Here is a 21,048-nt window from a genome sequence, read left to right as displayed (position 1 = left end):
TTTATTTTATAGTTGTATACATTATGTTTATAAGTTTGTCGAAGAAACTAATTAAAGATGATACTGATAAAATTTTTAACTCGCACAGGTTAGAATAACATTAATAATATATAAAACTTTCCCTGTCAACACCATCAAAACACGGTGCTTGATGGTATGCAACATATAATATAATAATACGTATATGTATAGGCACGTATATATTTTTGTCTGCGAAAGATTATACTATAGTATTATACTAGAGACATTATACTATAGTCTATAACGTATGAGGTAGTATGCATGTATTTAGATATTTAAGTTTTAAATTATATTTATGTTATGTTTTATTTGGTGGAGATTAAATGCCGCGGTATTTTTGGTTCATGAAAATGTCTAAGCATGTCATATTATAATTTATTTGTACTTTAGTCTTTATATTATTATAATAGAAGGTATTCATTAAATGTGACGTTTGCTCCACAAAATAACACGAGTAATATTCTTGTATTTCTATTCAAGCAAAACGTAAAAAACGTGTCCACTACAACGCAAGGTCCCTTTTTATACGCATACTTATTTAAGTATCTACATGCAAAAGTACAACCCAGCTCCACTTCGTAGAAAATCATGTGGTTTACATGCTCACGTTTAACTGAGTACCCGCTATTGTGATTAGTCTTATAATTTATTATGTATTTTCGTTTGTAATATTGGTCAATAGGTCGATGAATAAGTTTTATAACTATATGCACATTTTATCTTTATATGAATGTTTGACTCTAAAATTATAAAAATAATTAACATCTTATTAATACGAGTGTTATTCAAACATGAATTAATTGCTCATCATTAAAAGCTATATATCATTTTATTATTATTTCATGTTTTCTAAGATATAATAATTTAATATTATTATGTATTTTGAACCTTACATTGAAGGACTGAAGTATCAATAAACGTTACATAAAATGGCAATATAAATATATAATAGAAAGGATTATAACGTTTACAATTAATTACTGTAGTTGTCAAATAAATGATGTGTTTAGCATAATATAGTTAAGGTATCAATAGATATTCTTAAAAAATTATTTATGTTGTTATTTAAATTCAAATCTCAGTAAAATACATTAGTGTTTAGGCGTGTTTTGACTTATTAGAGTGTCCTTAAAACAAACAAAAACTACCTAAGAAATGCATAATCAGTATAACTTATACGGCCTTGCTTCGGAATCAAGCCTGTTGTATTTAGTGTACATAGCAAGAATATCAATACCTTAAAGTAATAATGAAATAAAATACAATATATACACAATATACATAGCCGGTATTATATTATTTGGAAAGCATTCCCAATAATTTAAAATTTAGAAATATACTTGATAAAAAGTAGATATCAAAGTTCATAGTGATTCATTTTAGGCCATAAGATATTCGTTTTGTTTAAAATGTAAATAATTACGGAAGTATTCTAGAAAATATTATACAATTAATATTGTGTAATACTATTAAACATACAGACTGTATATCTAGCCATTGTGTGTTTGTCCGTTTATCAATAAATCATTGATATACGAACATTCTCAGCTGAAGTGACAATCGAATGAATTATTTAAACACACATAATTAAAATATAATATACGCTTGAATCGATCAATATATTACATTCTCTGCTGTCCATCAAGCGAAAAAAAACCTTTCCGCACCTAACATTCTGAAAAAGTGGCAGTAGGGAAATAAAATGGAATAGGATAAAAAAGGTATTTATTTGAAATAAATGTTCATCATCGTAGACGATTTGGGGACATTAGTTTTAATTTTTAATTTTTACTAATTTAGATTTTGATAAAAATTATTTTATTTTTATATTTTTGCAAAAAATAGCGTACCTAAACGTAATATTGCGTTTCATTAGAATACAATTAATTTTGAACAAATAACAATACACATCGATGTTATATGACTTTTAGATTCCGAGGGAAAAAATGAAAATATAAAATTGATACAAAAATTAATCAGAAAAACAGAAAAACTAAAATAATATTATATTAGCTACCTATATGGGTAGGTAGGTTTATGTTTATATTTCCCGCGTTAAATAAGCGGTCATGCGGAACACGTGTGTAGCGCGCACGGAATCTCACTCTCTCACTATCTTTCTATGTATCCCTCCTCGCCACTCTCTTTCTGTACGTATGACGTCTGTACGCGCACAAGTCCAATAATAATAACAGTGACGATAGAGATAAGTCGTCGCAGTGCGGATAATAATTATGACAATAAATTATTATATTATTTGCAGCGTTCTGTACACCGCGTGGTCGACGTCATACAGGTTCCCCAGCGGCCAGCACCCGAGTATTTATATTTACCTAACTATATGTATATTATAATATTATGGTGTTTGACTCGGGTCGAGCCGGTGCACTCCCAAGGCCACAACGTGCTTTGCCATTTTCACATCGCCTCTCCCGTAATTTGGGTCAATTCGAATCGCTTCCAAGGCTCGCGTGTGTTTCGAAACTCCATATTCGTTTAGGTATTTATACACACAAATATAATATAATATACGTATTTATCATGTTTTCTGTGCATTAGTTTTTGACCATTTTTGATTTTCGTGATCCCCGTAGACACATTACTACAATTTATAGTATTATAGAGACAACGTATGTACATGGCGTACAGCACACGCGCATACAGTGTACACTCGAAGTCGATTTATGTCTATATAATCTACACCTAATAAGCATAATATGTATAAAACTAAAAACGATTAAACAAATTAATAAAAATAACCGATCGTGTGTCTGAATCTTTTACCAACGGTTATCCGTGAGGTTATAACGCGATCATTTTTACCTATAGAAGAATATTTTTTAATAAAAATGTAACATTGTATGACCACAAACAGATCGGCATACGTTAGGTTTTTATCGAGATTTTCGGTCAACATTATACAATAATGAAAACAAAAGCAGTATATATGGTATGTGTGCTGATTGAATATTGAAAGCACTCATATGGATAGGTTATACCTTAGACACTTGTACACGTAGACGTAGTCCTACTTTTCCATGTCTGCTTTAAAATCAATTGTCATTTGTAACTTAACGGTGATTGAAAAGTGATGTTAAACTGATAGGTATAAGGAAATGTCTATTTTGACCGATCAAGTACACTGTACGCACTACTACACTATTATAATAGAACCAAGTCAAATTGAGAAATGATTATAAATACAAAAGAAAAGATTAAGTAGTTATATTTTGCCGTACAATGCTACACGCGTATACGTAAAAGTACTGATAATATTATTTACGTATATATGTTTTGAAAATAATATCAAAAAACAATCAAGTGAATATGAATTTAAAATATTAATATACCTATTTTTTTGCATTTAATATTACATTTTAATCATATTTAAATGAGACAATATTAATTCACGTGAATACTTCTTTTAAATTTATTTTGAGACTAATATTCAATTATTTATGTATTTTCGGAATGGTGTGCGAAGCGTGGTATAAGATTCCACAGAATGAAAATCGAATCGTAACTATGATTTCATAATCATATACAAAGACATATTATTGTATAATATGCTATATAACTACTTTTTACACGGCATAGGTAAGTAGGTATTTCGTTTCAACGTGGACGAAGACAAGTCACCTGCATTTTCTCGGTCATCGTCGCAAACACGAAACGATTATACTACAGGTCTGTAGATAATACAGAGGAAAACATAAAAAAAATAGTCATCGATATTTTATATACCTACACATAACATACGATGTTACGTAATTCTTAAACTTATGTCGTCGACCAAAAACACGCAAACGGATCTGCAGAATTGACTATCATAGTATGATATATAAAGTGTGGGCTCGTATACCTTTAATGTTTATATATAATGTATTCGATAATTCAATATATATATTTATATATATTATACTGTGGTGGTATATACAGTATACTGGTATCTTACACGTTACGTGGAAGTTTTCAGACGTAGCAACATTCAATATTGTTTATATTAGTTAAACTGTTAAATCTTTAGAAACAGAAACGACACGTTATAATCATGCTCGACATGTATGTAATATTTAAAAAAGTTTTCAACTTCAAATTTAAGGGAGGAAAACATGATCAGGAATTCGTTTCCGGATTAGGACGTAGGAACTAAAAAAATTACAGAAAGTCGGTATCCGACGAATTCATCAGCTGCGAAGCAGTGTGTAATAATAAAAACAATAATAATAATATAGATATTGGTCGCCCCCTTCTGATCCACCGCCATAGAGTAATGTCGATGCACCGGGCGTGCAGTTTACGCGAAGGAATAATGACGGTGTCGATAATCGAACAATATGAGACGCGGAAGGCGTCCGTGAACCTAAACAAGTTACAACAACGCCGTATGCACGTAGACATAATTTATACTATTTAATCTGCAGTTTCATGTATTACGATGACCACCGCCACCACATGCATAAAATCCTAAAAAATCGATGGACAGTATTTTTGGGCTGGTTTGTTTTACACGAATCTTTGACTGTAGGGGACAGTTCTCGTGCGGTATTCGCAGTGTCATATGTCTTAACGAAATCTACGATTACACGTGTGATTCAGTAAGTTCATGGCCATATAATATTAGATGATTACGAGACACCGTAATTATTATAATTACACAATGTTATGCGATATATTTGTAATTCGTCATTAAATTTTGCTCGGCGACAATGATGTATACCGATTGCAAATGTACAACATATTTAAAAGAGCTAATTTTTGATTTTTGTAAAAGTACCTGTAATATATTTAGGACAAATAAATAATATATATTCATAATTGATACTCGAATGATTGCGTAGAAAGGAGAACGATATGACGACTCGCCTCGTGCAGTATATATATATATAACTGCCAACTTACATATTATGCGCTTTAGTTGCAGTCTAACTATCTCGAAACTTTATTATTATTTTTTTTTAAGTATTCCTCGGGGTTTCTCACGAGTGTGGTGATCTTATCGTAACAATGATCATCATATATTCACGACGACAAATCGTCCGCAAACGTGAAGTTGTTTCTTATTCGTTAAGCGTAAGCTCGCCCGCTACAGGACGACGCTCGACACGCGTAACCGCGACCGCAATACAATAGGCAGTGCATTTATACACAATACGTATAATATTGGTTTACGGGTATGTGGTAGCGACACAATAATATGCGCACGGCACCGTATAACCGCATTTCGCGTTGCGGTCGAGACGGGTCGGCCGGAGCACAGACCAGGAATTATAATAATATATTTCATATTATTATTATTTGTATATTATTATTATGCGTTATACCACCCGAAGACGACCTCAAAAACGAGCACATCTTGCGCACGCTCGTAAACCGTATACATTATGTACGGAATACATATAACATCAAACATAATCGTCTTGTTCATTGTGTCACCACATCACCACCGCGACGACGCCGCCGTTGCGCAATCGTCGCTGGCCGTAGATATATAATAATACGACGTTGACTGCATATAGCCATATAGGTATGCCGCGACAGACGTTATATTGTCGTAGACTTACAAACCGCGATTAACTGGGATCACGCACCTATATTATATTATTATACGTATAGGTGGCATACGTATTAGTATATATATATATATTCATTATAACGCCGTCGTCGCGGTCGTGGTGCGGTAATAATAATAATAATAATAGGTATTTGCAGCATCGCAACTAATTGGGCGGCGGCGTTTCCATCTGCCGCAGAGGCATAAATGAATAAGACGCAAGAAGATTTATTACTGGGTGTTTGTGTACATGTACCGTCCATCCAACCCCGTCGCATATGCGACGATAATGTCATTTCATCCCGTGGGTTAGTTATAGTCTGCCTGTATAATAGCTGGTAACATTGGTCGGCGGCGTGAACAATGTACACGCCTGTACGTATAGGTGCGTAATAATAATAATAATCATAACGAACACGCGGCGTGGCAATCGTGTCTTGTATTTATATACACTTGCATGCATGGATATTGTATATATATATATATATATAATTATACGCAGAGTGCGTTTCGTCTTCCGGCCTATACGCGTCTGCGTGCAGTTCGTGACGCGATATAACTGCATAATATAACATAATGTATATAATGTGCACTGTGACATTGTTATATGTGTATACATTATATATTTATGTAGGCTTACCTAATAGAGTAACAACCACCATCACTTGCCCACATCGGTGTACGTCTTAAGGACGAGAATAGGCCGCACGAGATGAGCGGACACCAGTAGACAGTAGTTATAATACAGCAGGGAACAGGGTAGCGTTTACGGTTTCGATTTATGCAATTAAAATCCATACAGAGTTGTCGGCATCCATATGATCGGGGACGAGTAAAATCTATCATTTCGTACAAATGTCTATGAAAAAAATTATTGCACATGAATTTTCAATATTTTCAAATTTCTATGGTAAAGACTTATGTAGTATTTACCCATAATGTCAGGAACGAACATGTGTTAAGAAACAGTATAGTTACCGTGTATAGTTTTTTATGGTATACTTAAACCTATTTTGTGTGCTATGTAAAATGTACTTGAATACAAAGGTTTTATCCTATAATTATTTGTGAGACGCGCATAACCTAATTGCGCCTATGTACAATTAAATATAGATATACGTTGATATGTAAATTAGGTAGTATGGGTATTTTTATACCTATACGCTTTATGATGGTCATTGTCGATGAAAACAGTGTGATCCACGAAGTTTTTCAACATTTAGAATTTTTACGCAACTCTTGCGGGTATCGTTTGGGTTTAGGGGGAAATGCGATGAATGAGAAAAAAATATTTCACCATACGACGTGTATTGTATAGCATTATATAGTACATACATGTAAAATATATATTATGTGTATTATACTATATTGTATAAGTACCTATAGTTCCTTGGACACCTCGAATGGTAACTATATATATTGTACGTTCATATAATAATAAAAACGCACAACGAAATGTATAACGAAAATCAAGTATCTTTAGTACATATAATACTGTTTGTAGGTTTTAATTGTCGAAAACCTCGCACACTGGTTATACGAGTTGTATCAATTTTATACATGACTAATTATTCCGTACCGATATGTTTATACACAATATAGTCATATTACAAAGTTATTTACGTAATGACTAAAGAGCCCTTGATATTGTCATTTAATGTGTAGTATAAGAACTGTACAAGAGTATTGAATGCTTTACTCAAAACAACATAATATTATGAATCATCGAACTCTGTACACCGTGTGTACACTGTATACTTCAATTTTACACTATCTACGTTAGATTTATTTATGCCGTTTGTATAAGATAAATCGTGTTTTTTAAATGGTATTTTTTCGATCAGTGTGAATTACTAACGCACAGATACTTTTTATTATTATTATTATTTTATTTTTAGATCTTATTATGAATTGGTGAGAAACAAAACATGCACTATTTTTATGCAAAATAGACTTTTTATATAGTACCTAATAGTTGTAATCGTTATTATGATATAGCCATATAGGCCAATCAGGTGGTTATTAGTAATTTGTGTGTAATATGATAGTCATAAATTCATACATGATATATGTATTAATGTATTAACTAATGCGTTGAATGTTGATAGGGGTTATTATAAACAGCCGTTTTTTTTTTAAAGTTATGATATATTAATAAATTAGTAATGGTATATATTTAATATATTATAATTTATAATATAATACATTAGTATACATATAGCAATACAAATCGTCATGGATTTAGGAAATAAAATTGATTTCGACTCGTCAAAATAATATTTGTTTACAAAATAATCTTACATGATTGTTTTTACAACAGACGTTGACCTTAAAATTATTAGAATTTTAAATTTTATTAGTATCCATCGACTTTACGATTTCACCCTGACTACACAAACCACCAACTTATTCGATAAAAAAACCTTCAACTGTCTTAAAAATATGATTTAGAGTAAAACATACTCGGTAAACATTACAATTATCTCTGACCAAAAATATTTTAAAGACAAAATAAATCTTTTTATCTTTTGTCTTAAACGCTTATGTATTGTAATTTTTAATAAGCAATGGATAACTAAATCAACAAGGTAAGTACAAATAGGTACTATTCTCGTTATATAATCTCGTAACGGTATTGATATATTTTTTTTTTAGCGAGCTTATGTACATGAATTTATATATTTTAAGGTCATTAATTAAATCAAGAAAATTTGCAGTTATTTATTCACTAGTTATATATTAGTAGTATATTTTTTATGAATTATACATATGTGTATGTGTGTGTATGTTTAATCGTTTAATGTGTTTACAGATTCCTATATTTGATTAATAATTCTTAGAAAACACGATTTGGATTAAAAAATATTGTCGAGTTATACGTACGTATTTGTCCTAATGTGAGCCATAAAAAAAACTTGTTGGAATATATGATTATTATTTAATAGAAATTAAATGATATATATAATTATTATATATGTAACACTATGTATGTTGTATAATGTATTGACTATTGACTGTATTATTATAATTTATAATTATTTACATGTTTACAACAGTATAACATGCGATTATTATTCTAAAGTAGGTGTGTTTAAAAACGTAAAAACTAATTATAAATATTATAAGTATCTATAACTAATTCAAAATAATATATTAAAATACTATATGTTTATATTATATATATATATATATATATATATATATATCATTAATTAGGACTAGGGTCATATACGTTCCTACTAAACTGTAGCAAATCCTGTTTGTGAAAAGAATTCCAACGAACATCTAAGTTTAAAATCTTGTACGTAAAATCCTGAAATTTCTCAAGTCTTTCTGTAATATGTGCCTACTGTGGAAATAACCATACAAACTACTACTAAAAATATACAATTTTCAAAAAATTACAACAAACAAGAAAACAATAATATTCCCAAGTTGGAAATCCCAACATAAACACACCTCAAACACTGAAATAATAATCAAAATGTTTTCTCAGATAAGCATATTAATAGTACTTCCCAAATTGGTAAAAAAAAAATTTACTTATGTTTATACGTAAATGTTATATAAAATTCCAAACTTGATATTTCTTAAAAGTTATTCGAATACAAAGACCTAACCTCATAATTAACTTCCATCATATCCGGACCGAAAATAAAAATCTAATAATCCCTTACATATGACTTCTGATTACAGGTATTAAAAAAGTCCTAAAAAATGTCAACTAATATCAATACATTATTTTAAAATTATTGAAATACATAAATAAAGAAATTTGCTTATATATTTAAGAGGACGTAGTACCCGTATGTGTTGTCTCCGTCTTACACACGTGCGACCTAGCAAATTTTCGTTCACCAGTTTCAATACTGTGCTGTTAGTTTTGATATAAGAGTGAACTAAACCTATTATAAAATTCAATGGTAAGATTATTGATATTATTTTTAAGTAAGTTATGACCTTTTTGAAACTGTACATTTTAAAATGATCATAACTTACTTAAAAATAACAATAAAAATAAAAAGCTACGTGGGGCCCTGGATAATAATCTAACCTTTAAATTGTATAATAGGTCAGTTCACTCTAATATCAAAAATAAAAACACACAATATTGAAACTGATGAACGAAAATTTGGTATGTCGCACGTGTGTAAGATGGAGACAACACATGCGGGTTCTATGTCCTCTTAAGAGGTACTACTAATAAATAAATTTTTCCTTTTTGTATTCATGTCGTTTAATTTTTTTCTTGTAAATTAATCAAATGTATTTATTGTTCTTATAAGTATTGATTATAAATATCTCTTTAATAAATAATTAAATCGAATATGATGGATACCATAATTAAATTTGTACTTCCACAGTGCGTGATCGTAAGTTATACACTTTTTAAAGAAGTAACTATATTGTTAAAAAGTGGTTTATCTAGAATATTGTATTCAATGTACTACCAAACAACTATTTATTACATACTATAGCAACAATCACTATAATAAACGTACACACTATGTATTGATCTTTTGTCTGAGTATATAAGTATACCCGCTCGATCTGTATTGTTATTATTATTATACATTCATACAAATACAACAATCGGTACTCCACACATAATATAATATAATATTTTTATAACTATCAAGTCACATACATACATATATATATATATATTTAACGTTTTTGATAGGTTTTTTCTTCTTATATTATAATGAACTTGATTGGATGGGAGGAGGTATTATGTAATTCTTCATGTATGTAGCTACGACAGTACGGATTAAATTAACAGTATAATCAGAGCATTACAATAATAATATTCCTCATCAGTAGTATAATTTGAGTATGACCTAAGCGGATCCGTTCTTTTTGACATAGTTTAAACACTGGGTTAAATTAATGAAGACAATTATTAAAATAGATAAGACTATCTTACATTAGCATTGTATTATGAAGGTTTTTGTTTGCAAAATGTTATTCGAAGATGGTAGGTCATAAATAGGTAGTAAATTTTCGAATGTTTTATTTTCTTATGCGATTCAATGAGTTTAGTTAAAATATAACATCGAAAACAATGAATAAGTGTCATTGAATGAAGCTTAGAATACAGGAATATATATAAATATTTACTTATTTTAACATTTTTAACTAAGAGCAGGTGATACCTATCTAACGATAGGTATAAAGACGTAACAGGTCTATCCTATCTTTTTATATTATGCAAATTTTTTAATAATAATCTAATAATTACGTATATTATAAAAGACATAGACAGAATGTCAGAATTATTTTGAGTTAATTCAGCATTGACCGTTCTTAATATACAAAATATACATTTGTGTAGAATAAAAATAAGATAAAGAGTTATGGTAATTAACGAACTTTAAAGTGACATTTAAATAAGTAATAATTATAATTCAATAAATCATATTGCTTACGATAAAATTTCAGAATAAAAAAAAAATTCGTTGCTAAATAAGTTAAGATATGTTATAGAACAAAATAAAATAAAAATTTGAATTAATGCCGAATTCTCAAAAAAATCTTATTTTTACATAATGCTGCATTGTTTTGGACCACAAAGATATTTAGATACGATTTCGGATTTTACCCCGGATGTATAAATTCGGCCGTGAATCTTCCACAAGATGTGGACATCAGTTATCATATAACATATTTCTATGTATTCGTAATAAAATATACAATACAGTAGGGAATATACATATTTTATCGAATTTTATTATAAATTGAGTTTTGTAAACACGAAAATAATAATAATAATAATAATAATGTGGTCGAGACGGCGGCAGTGATAGGAGGTCGGGCAGTATTATTATTGTTGTATCCAGTCTGGACGCCCGTTTACCTTGCAAGGACGGTCACCAACACGTAAACATTAGACAGGTTAGATTCCCTATTCAATATACACATACATACATACGCGGGTATAATACGTATCGGATTGCACTTATCGTAGGTCACGAGCGTAAGGACCTTTTTGTTTTTATGTTTGGTTTTTGGGAGGGAGGTCCGAGGGTATATATATACGCGTGGTCCGATGAAAGTAATCGATATATATATATTTATATGTCCAAGTGTGTTTGCCGTGTGCTTGATCTCAAGGTTCCTGGGAAGATCGTGCATGGTAAAATTCCAAGATAAACACAAGTACTATCTCAAGTCCGCGGAGGGAACTGATATCGAAAAAAGAAAAAAACAGGATCTATATGCGTATTACGTCGTATGTGTAATACGTACGTGTTTAATATAATGTATACACACAATTACACCATAATTATCCTAGTCACAAAAATGCATATCCCCCCAAACCGATGTAAAATCATGCAGACGACCTCGTTTATGATACAATAAATAATATGATATAGACTATTGATCCCCGATTAATATTCTAAAAACATATCATTGCCCAATAACGTACAAAACGTATTTCAAAAGTCCAAAACAATATTGTACAATATTTTGACTGTGCATGAAGATAATTTATTTTATATTTCAACATTTATTACTCAAAATTAGAATTTGTAACATAAAAATATCAACAAAAAAAGTCCATGGTCTATAAATAACATAAAAAGGTGAATCATTTAAAAATTATAGTATACCTAAAATATGATAATTTAAACATTTTGTATACATTTTAAGTCTGGAATTTTTAAACTACAGATTTTATCAAAAACTGGTTTTATGTAAAATTTCTTGTTTTACCATAATTTTTATTGTTTTTCCTGATTATTTTTATAAGGCCTTAGAGTTTTTAATTTTGATCCTCTTTAGTATCAACGTGCCAACTAAATCAAATTTTCTACCAGAAACCACCCCCAACGTTGAAAATTTGAAGCATTTTTACTGCTCAAAAAAGCGATGACTGCAGACAAAATTACATATACACATTGTAAAACCATACATTTACCGCTCCGATGATAATATAAAAAAATATTTTATATCTCAGATTCTCAGACTATACTACAAGTAAACATTGTAAACCAAATCTACGATATCACTAAAATACTGTTAATGACTTAAGTCTACATAACTATATTGAGTACACGTAATCATTTTCGTGTTGAAAAGGTTAATGGAAAAATGTAATTTGTTGTACGATAAAGCATAAAGAATATTACACACTTTGAAACACTATAATTGTTAAGTTAACATCAAAACCTCACTTTCGCTCTCACTTCATTCGCACAACACTTAATCCAATAATTAAGAAATAAATGTTATGAGTGTAATAACCTATACTGTATAGGTAAACCGAATACCCCATTACTCGTTAGAGTTATTTGAGTTTGTTTTTGAGTATAACTATACTTAGTTCTTCTACAATTTGACAAAGAAAATGTTTTTAATTTTAGTAGTTTATGAAAAAGTATATTACGGTACACAATACGCGAATACATACATATTACATATTTCGTTAAACCATAAAGCAATTGATTTCTCTGAGATGGTTTATAAGTGTGACGATTATATATTGCAATAAACTTATAACTATTAATTACTAATGATAATTATTATGATTTATTAGTTAATTATATCATCGTTGTAGAGAAATTTCATTTGATTATGCGATCAAAAACAGAATTTATAAATTATAATAATACATACTTTACAAAAATTATGTATTGAAAAATACTATAATAATATCTACTTATACATGTATAAAAAAAAAAAAAAAATAATAAAAATGCTTATTAAAGTAAATCTCGATAGTAAGCAAGTTCGAATTCACCGTAACCAGTTGTGGGAAGGGGGTGCTTTTGAAATTAAAAAATGTTTTATGTTTAAAAAAAAAAAATCAAGAAACGACCACCTCGTCCCCCTCTCCCAGTCAAATGACGTCCAAACTTATGCGTTACGAGCATTCGACGTAAAAACTATGTTATTATTCACAGCCTATTCATAATTTTCGCAGATTTCGCCCGATTTGGGCACGGTTTAGAAGTGTACAAACACCGCAGGAGTCGCTCGGAAATTAACAATGATCAGAGATTCATTGCCAACGGTTAGCAACAATAATAATCGTCAGCTGCGGGTTCATTATATTAAATTATATATATATGGGTAATCGATATTTCGCCACGGCGGCGGTTGGTCATGACACGCGGACACCAGCGCGTTTCACAAACGAAACACACACACATACACACACACAATCATAATGTATATAAGTACGCGTCACACGGCGGTAGATTGAAATCTCATCGTATACGGCGATTATCCCGTACACTATGGAGTCGTAGGTAGATAATATAACAGCGGTAACAGTGATATTATGACGTAGCAGAGTGTAGTGATTACTGTGGTAGTGCGTGTCGCGGTATAATAACACATTATATATATATATGTATATTGTAACGCGCGAGCGTATAAATGTGCGACGCGCATTATCATAATATATTATATTATTATTATTGTGCGCGTCGCGATATTATAGTCCGCGAAGGGCAAAATCGAAGGACGGGCTCGACGCTGCCCGCGGACGGTCGGAGACCGGGATTCTCGCGCTGTTGCGCAGACGGTCGCGTTTAGCGGGTGGTGTATACCTAATAGATGAAATCAGTAATAATTTACGAATCGCAGACATCGCGCGTTGCATATACTCCACACAATATATGGGGCGCACGTGCATTAATAATATTGATGCGCCGAAGCGATCCGAAACACATTCGCGGTGACAAAACATACCAGAGATTCACATTTAAAAGATACCTACGTCTTGTACAAAATATCATGCTTTACCGAATTCAACGAGCTTAAGCCATTCGACTGTCGGACGACGATAACCAATGGGTTTTTATCATTTTTTAAGACTACGAGTACTTACACAATTAAATTATGTTTATATGTAAATTATTATATTTTTATTCGTATAAGTGTACTTTGTGTCTAGCTCCCTTTTTTTCATTCCTACACTCATCCTGATTGCTTATGTCGTTTAAAAATGCATTATATATACAAAATTCGGTTTTAGCGCCATTAGGATTCCTTCACGCGGCTCTCTCTCTCTCTCTATATATATATATAATTATATATATACCACGAGTCACAACTATAACATGTTCGCGAATTATGTATATTATTAAATTGTTCTTCCTATTTTTATTTCGGTTAAACGGCCGACCTATAATAGTTTAGACACTTTCAGAGGCCGAAAATTCAAATTATAATTTAGTCTCATAGCGCAAACTTCCTATAATTCAATCATTGCAAGCACAGGTATAATATTATTACTTGGTACTTGCGCATTGTTCATCGCATCACAACCGTGTGCATATTAATATTATATGTAATTAGTAATAATTTACACTTAATAAGTAGTATACACTGTACAGTATTGAGTGTACGCATATGTTATATTTTACACCCCGGTACTCAAAGATCAAACAATAACCTTCTCAAACACGATTTCCTAAAACGGAGCCCGGTGATTATTCTAAAAGCAGAACTTTTATTAATTAATCTTGGTATTCGTATAGGAAAAAAAATAATTTAACACTAATTATTGTCATTTATCCCGATGATATTTACGTTTTTTTATAAACTTTTTTAAAAACAACACTTGCAATTGACTGTACGAAAGATGGACTTCGAGGATTAGACGAAATAATAAATTGGTGTGTTATAATATATTGAAATGTATACTATACGTATGTCACAAGTATATATTATACATATATGGCTATAATATATAATATATACAACACGCGCTAGGCACAATCACCTTGCGCATCTCGTTACGTCCAGTCGCGATGCGACTTACAGTATGTGTATTAAATTTGATTCATTATAATAATAATAATAATAAATTAATAAACAATATAAAAGCTCGCGAAAATTAACATCTACATCACAATCGCGAAACCGATTAATAACGTTTTGCAACGAAACAATTCTCAAGTACAAAATATACTTTAATTGTTGTTTATTGCGTGTGTTTTCTGTACGGGACGCGCACAAAATACGTCTGTTCACACGTATAATATATTATACGATGATGATATTATTGTGCAGAGAAACAAATAAATATCAATTTGTTACAAGGACAGTGCGCTGTCGTCGTCCGCGCTCCGTACTATCATTAAGTGTATTGCTAATATATAAAAAAATACCTAATCAAATACCTGTACAAAATGTTACCTATGGATAAATACGAAAAAATTAGGACTGCATAAAGTAGGTAAGTAAGAGTAAGTACCTCCTATAATCTATATGATAGACATAGACAAGTGCCGCAATAATCAGAAAGGCAAAACAATCGACCGCGGAGGCTTAACTACATGCTGCAGGCTGTTGCGCATGTCCGCCACATCCGAACAAAAAACTCGATAACATGAATTAACGGTTCGAAATATCTAATTACGAGAACACACAGCAGTTAGCGTTTAAAGTACATAAATATAAAATGCGTATATTATGGTCGCGTCTGCACTCTGCAAATAAGTATAATTATACAAGTTACGACACGTTTGGGATTATATTATATACACAGACGCACCGTATGTATATAATTTATAAACGATCGTCTGCGCAACCGATAGTATTTATCTATTCGCAAGAGTGTTTAATGATCGCGTAGTCACCAAATGTTTAGTTATCTGTGAAAATCGACATTAAGAGTCTACTTTAGCCGAACTTGCCCTTCCACCAAAGTCGTTAACAAGCAGTCTCAAAAAATATGAGTAGTACAGATATTAAACTCAAAGTAACTCATAGTAACTCATAGAACTCATATTCTGTTATCATCATGGTTCATATAACTTATATACATTATATATTAATTATTTTTCATAAATGTTTGTGCATTTTTTTTTTTATATTAGGTACGCTGCTGAGTATAATATTTTGTAATCGAATCGGTGAAAACATATAATTCTTCGATAGAGTTATAGATTTTCAGGATTTCGATACGTTATGGAAACATTTAGGACGAAAAACGCTATTGAACCAGTCGGTAAGAACAATAATTATACAATTTAACATTCGGGGGAGGGGGGCTCCTCAATATTCAGTATTCTCAGTCCGGTAGGTTAATAAGTTATTTAAAATAACTAACAATGATATTATAATCGTGTACTCACGTAGTGTAGGTTATCAGTCTTTTGATTGAGCCTCAGGTCCACGGAATTCCAGTTGTCTATCAGAACTTTGTTGATGCCAACACCGTCGCTGAAACGAGGGTCCAACGTCAGTGGCGACTGATTGGAAACGACCGGACCGTTGCCGGCGGGCGACGGGTTGACGTCGTCCAAACACAGTCCTGCGTCGCCGCCGCGGCCGCCACTGGAGGTGGTGCTCGTGCTGCCGGTGCTGATGGTGCCACCGCCGAACGCGGACGAGTACCCGGAAAAACTGCCGCTGCTGCAGCCGCCCGCAATTTTGCCACCGCTGTTATTGGTGCTGCTGGTGCTGGTGCTGCTGGTGCTATTGCTGCGGCACCGGCAACGGGCGCAGTGCCTGCAGCACTTCACTCGCGGTATGCGATCCGAGTCCGCGGGGTAACCGTGCAAACCGCCGTCCGCGTGTCCTGGCCACACCGGTCGCGGTATGCAGTATTGATGCACATCGATGATGCCCTCCTTGATGGGCGACAGCAGCCAAGGCGCCGCCGTCCTCTGCACCGGACTGCCCGACGATCCGTCCAACGACGGCGGCGTCGATCCGTTCCTCAGGCACTTGGTGGCCGGCGGCGAACCCTTGTCCAAGCTTGAGTGGTCCGAGTGCGGTTGGCTGTCGTACCCGGAACTGCCGCTCTTGTTCTTCCACGTTTCATTATTGTTGTGGTGCACGTTCTCGTCGTCCACGTAAATCGGATTTATTCTGTAACATGAAATATAGTCAGAATTGTTCCATTTAACTGCAGCACCTATTATAGCAAGTATTTGCTATAAAAGGGTGCTTAAAATAAGAATACGACAGCTTAAAGTCTAGTAAATATCACTGTATAGGGTGATTCACCAAGAATGTTAACTCTCGTTTTCGTCGTTAATAATGCAGTTATTCAAAATCTGGTTTGGATTTTTTTTAAATTAAATTATGATGCAAACAAATGTTTTTCAAACATCAACCTCACTTTTCTACTGTAAGTTATTTAAAGGATATTTTTCTAAAAATTTTGAAGTATAAAAATGAAAATTTGAACGAATAGATTTTTAGTTGGTTAACTTTATCCACTCTAAGGATATAGTATTATGTGGGCTATAATAAATTAATAATTTATTGATATTTATGGCTTATAAAAATGGTTTAAATAAATACCATGTATGGTCCATAATTTTGAATTAAGTACATAATTTATAAATTATAAACTAAAGTTTTAAAAAAATTATATCCCATACAGTTTACAATAAAAAAGGGGATTCTCACTTGTAAACCAAAATTTTTTATCGCTTAAGGACACTCTATATTTTATAAGTAGAACTGAAAATCTCAAGATTTTGAAAATAAAATCTCAAAGTACTTATATTTAAAAATTTAATAAATCAAAATTTGAGTCTATTTATTATTAAATGAAAAATGGGAATGAGTATGCTTGGCGAATGGTTATTTATTTACACTGTATAAATTAAATCAGTTTAGTTAAATAATATTATTATTATAATATCACCTAAAAAAATATTTTTTTCCATCTAAAAACACTTAACGAAATTTATTCTGTCTATAACTACTTTTTTCGTTAGTACACCTGTCTTAAAAATAGTATTACCACCTACATTTCTATCAACTAAATAATATATTTTACTAGTATTATTTTTCGTTGTATAGTATGTCATAGTAGTATATAATAATTAATAATATAACATTATACTGACTATAGTATTATAATACATTGTACACTTGCTATTCAGTCGCTCTCAACGACGATTAGAAATAATTATTATTATCAACTTACATCACTATATATATTACCTATATGATTATTCGTTAATAATTGCAATAATTATCATTATTAATAAGAAATCTGAATAGGAATTATTTAATATTAAATACAGAATTTACGAGATTATCGCGTATAATAACTGAATAATATATGTTATCAGATAAACTGGCAAAATGTGAAATCTTTTACAAATGAATTGCATCGTGGCATAAACATATGTCCGGAATATTATAGTATTGCATAAAAATTGTACTTATTTAATTACAAAATATTCAATATTTGTAATTACCTATTATTATTAGGTATACGTGAATGTAGCAAAAGAGATTCGGTGTTAGTTTATATTCTTAAATTGTGTATACCATATTGTCCATATTGCAGTATGGTATACGAATACCTAACGGCTAATATATGTATTGTACCTACATAATATTATATATACGAACGTAAAGAACTAGTTAATAACTTGTATGTCAATTATTCTGCACTAATAATTTTTACTTATGTTACCTTTAACAAATTATAGTTGAAGCTTATGTTTTTATCCGTATTATAGTAATATAGTTGAAAACATAATATTGAAGTTGTTATTTAAATGTACAATTTAATTAAGTATATTGGAATAAGACATTATTTATAATCAAAATTTAAACATCAAATATTTAAAATGACATTGTAAAGGAGATATCAGGTAAAATACATGAGTAAATAGTAAAACGCTATTTTGACCAGATTACGAAATGAAAAACAGTTATTTGAGTGACGTGCTGTCAAATATCAATTACGAGCACGAATGTGGTTTACTAAAATATTCTATACAAATAAGGATTGACAGGTTTTGAATTAGATCTATTTTACAAGTATAGTACAAGTAGTACATAGTTACAAGTATATGTAGTTTATTATATTTATATATAGATATTACACATATTAGTATAACATTTTATTATTTATATAGTATATAGTATACATGTATTTTAACAGTAGTAAATAGCTGTGATAATTACAATTATTTATAATATATTATATTATGATCATTGCTCACACAACGTGGCGCAAACAAATCATGAATATAAATAAAATTAAGTTTTTATGGCGGAAGGTTATACTTAAACGTAAGTACTATTACGCTATAATATAATGTACAAATACAATAAATAAATCACGCAATGTTAATTTAGGTCTATAGCACTGTAATCATCGTCAAATATTATACTTAAAAGTTAATATAGGTGCATCTATACTTAAAATACCTAATATAGTTGAAAATATTATGTCTATGTACATGGATGTTTATACAACAACGTGTTGGTTAACGTAATTTCAAGGTAAGAAAACTTATTTCTACATTTTGCTTAATAATATGTAATTACATAGGAATTTACGAACATGTTAAAAGTAAAATGTCAAAAATAATTAAATGTTACGAATACTACGAAATTTCTCATTAAAATAATTTTATTATATTTGATTCATAAAATCACTACCTATGTAGTTCAGTTGAAAAAAAAAACAAACTAAGATTTAATCATATATAGTCATTGACTTACGAGTAACAAATAATTGTTGTAGTCAAATTAATATTTTCTTGAAAGTTTTCAAAAAGTGGTGTATATAAAATTTAAAAACCCTATAAATATTTCTAATAGTGAGTTTGGCGTTAAAAAATTAATAGAGATTGCAGATTATTAATGAAGGTTCGTGTAAAAATATGTTGTAATACAAAATGGATATTAGGTTATGGGCTTATTACATTATGTAGATAATCTGTCATAACATCATCTTTGCTAAATTTCTGCCAGATAAAAATATTATACGTCGAATAACGACCTTCTCATCAGTATCGTAGAATTTCTCCTCACAACTTAAATTGCAGTTACTATCAACTAATTCCGTTAAAGCGAACTATCATCAAAATACAATTTAAAAGATATAGTTGTAATTTTTTCATTTTTTTTTTAAATCCTTTTTTGTATTATTTATGAAATGTTTACAAGACCTAATTTGATAATTTTTTATTGTAACATAGTCTCTTGTTGCCGATAGATTCAATAATAATAGAAAAATACATGTACAGAGTACATTTATTATAATACTATATTAGTGTTACGAAATATAGTAAAACCAGAGAATACGAGCTATATTCACTAGAAATAAAAAACTACAGTTAACTTATACGTAAACGTGTAAATTTTTATAAACTAAAGCGATTAAACTTAATTAATAAGTAATATGATTATTTGTAATATGTATATAAATTATTTAATTTTCAACTTGCTATATTAGATATATATTAGATATTACGAAGACCTGGGTCTCTTTAAATTTGAATATCCTATTGGTTGAGGTATTAACAGAAGGAAAAATGAAACGAATAATATTGGTTTTAGCACATCATGCTCGTGATCAAGTTCTGAACAGTGGACGGTGGTGTAGAATCGTTCAGGCAGTACGAATAGCCATGATTCACGAACGATAAATGGAAATAAAAGAATAAAATATAATATTATTACTAAATATTTATATATATATATATATATATGTATATATATTATATTTTATATTTATATGCATTTCTCTT

The 21,048-nt window shown here is 30.7% G+C and overlaps 1 protein-coding gene across 1 annotated transcript in view; it reads right to left on the bottom strand.

The window, feature by feature from the left end:
* The window catches only part of LOC113552215, a 49,431-nt gene that overhangs the window by 13,486 nt on the left and 14,897 nt on the right, over positions 1–21,048 (bottom strand). Inside the window, exon 3 of the mRNA XM_026954969.1 lies at positions 16,669–17,407. Within this exon, the coding sequence (XP_026810770.1) occupies positions 16,669–17,407 (739 nt within the window). The remainder of the gene's footprint in view (positions 1–16,668; positions 17,408–21,048) is intronic.

This window comes from Rhopalosiphum maidis, chromosome 2 (genome assembly GCF_003676215.2).
Source record: "Rhopalosiphum maidis isolate BTI-1 chromosome 2, ASM367621v3, whole genome shotgun sequence".
Lineage (NCBI taxonomy): Eukaryota > Metazoa > Arthropoda > Insecta > Hemiptera > Aphididae > Rhopalosiphum > Rhopalosiphum maidis.
The sequence above is the reverse complement of the archived record's forward strand: the minus strand, read 5'-3'. Positions and strand labels throughout refer to the sequence as shown.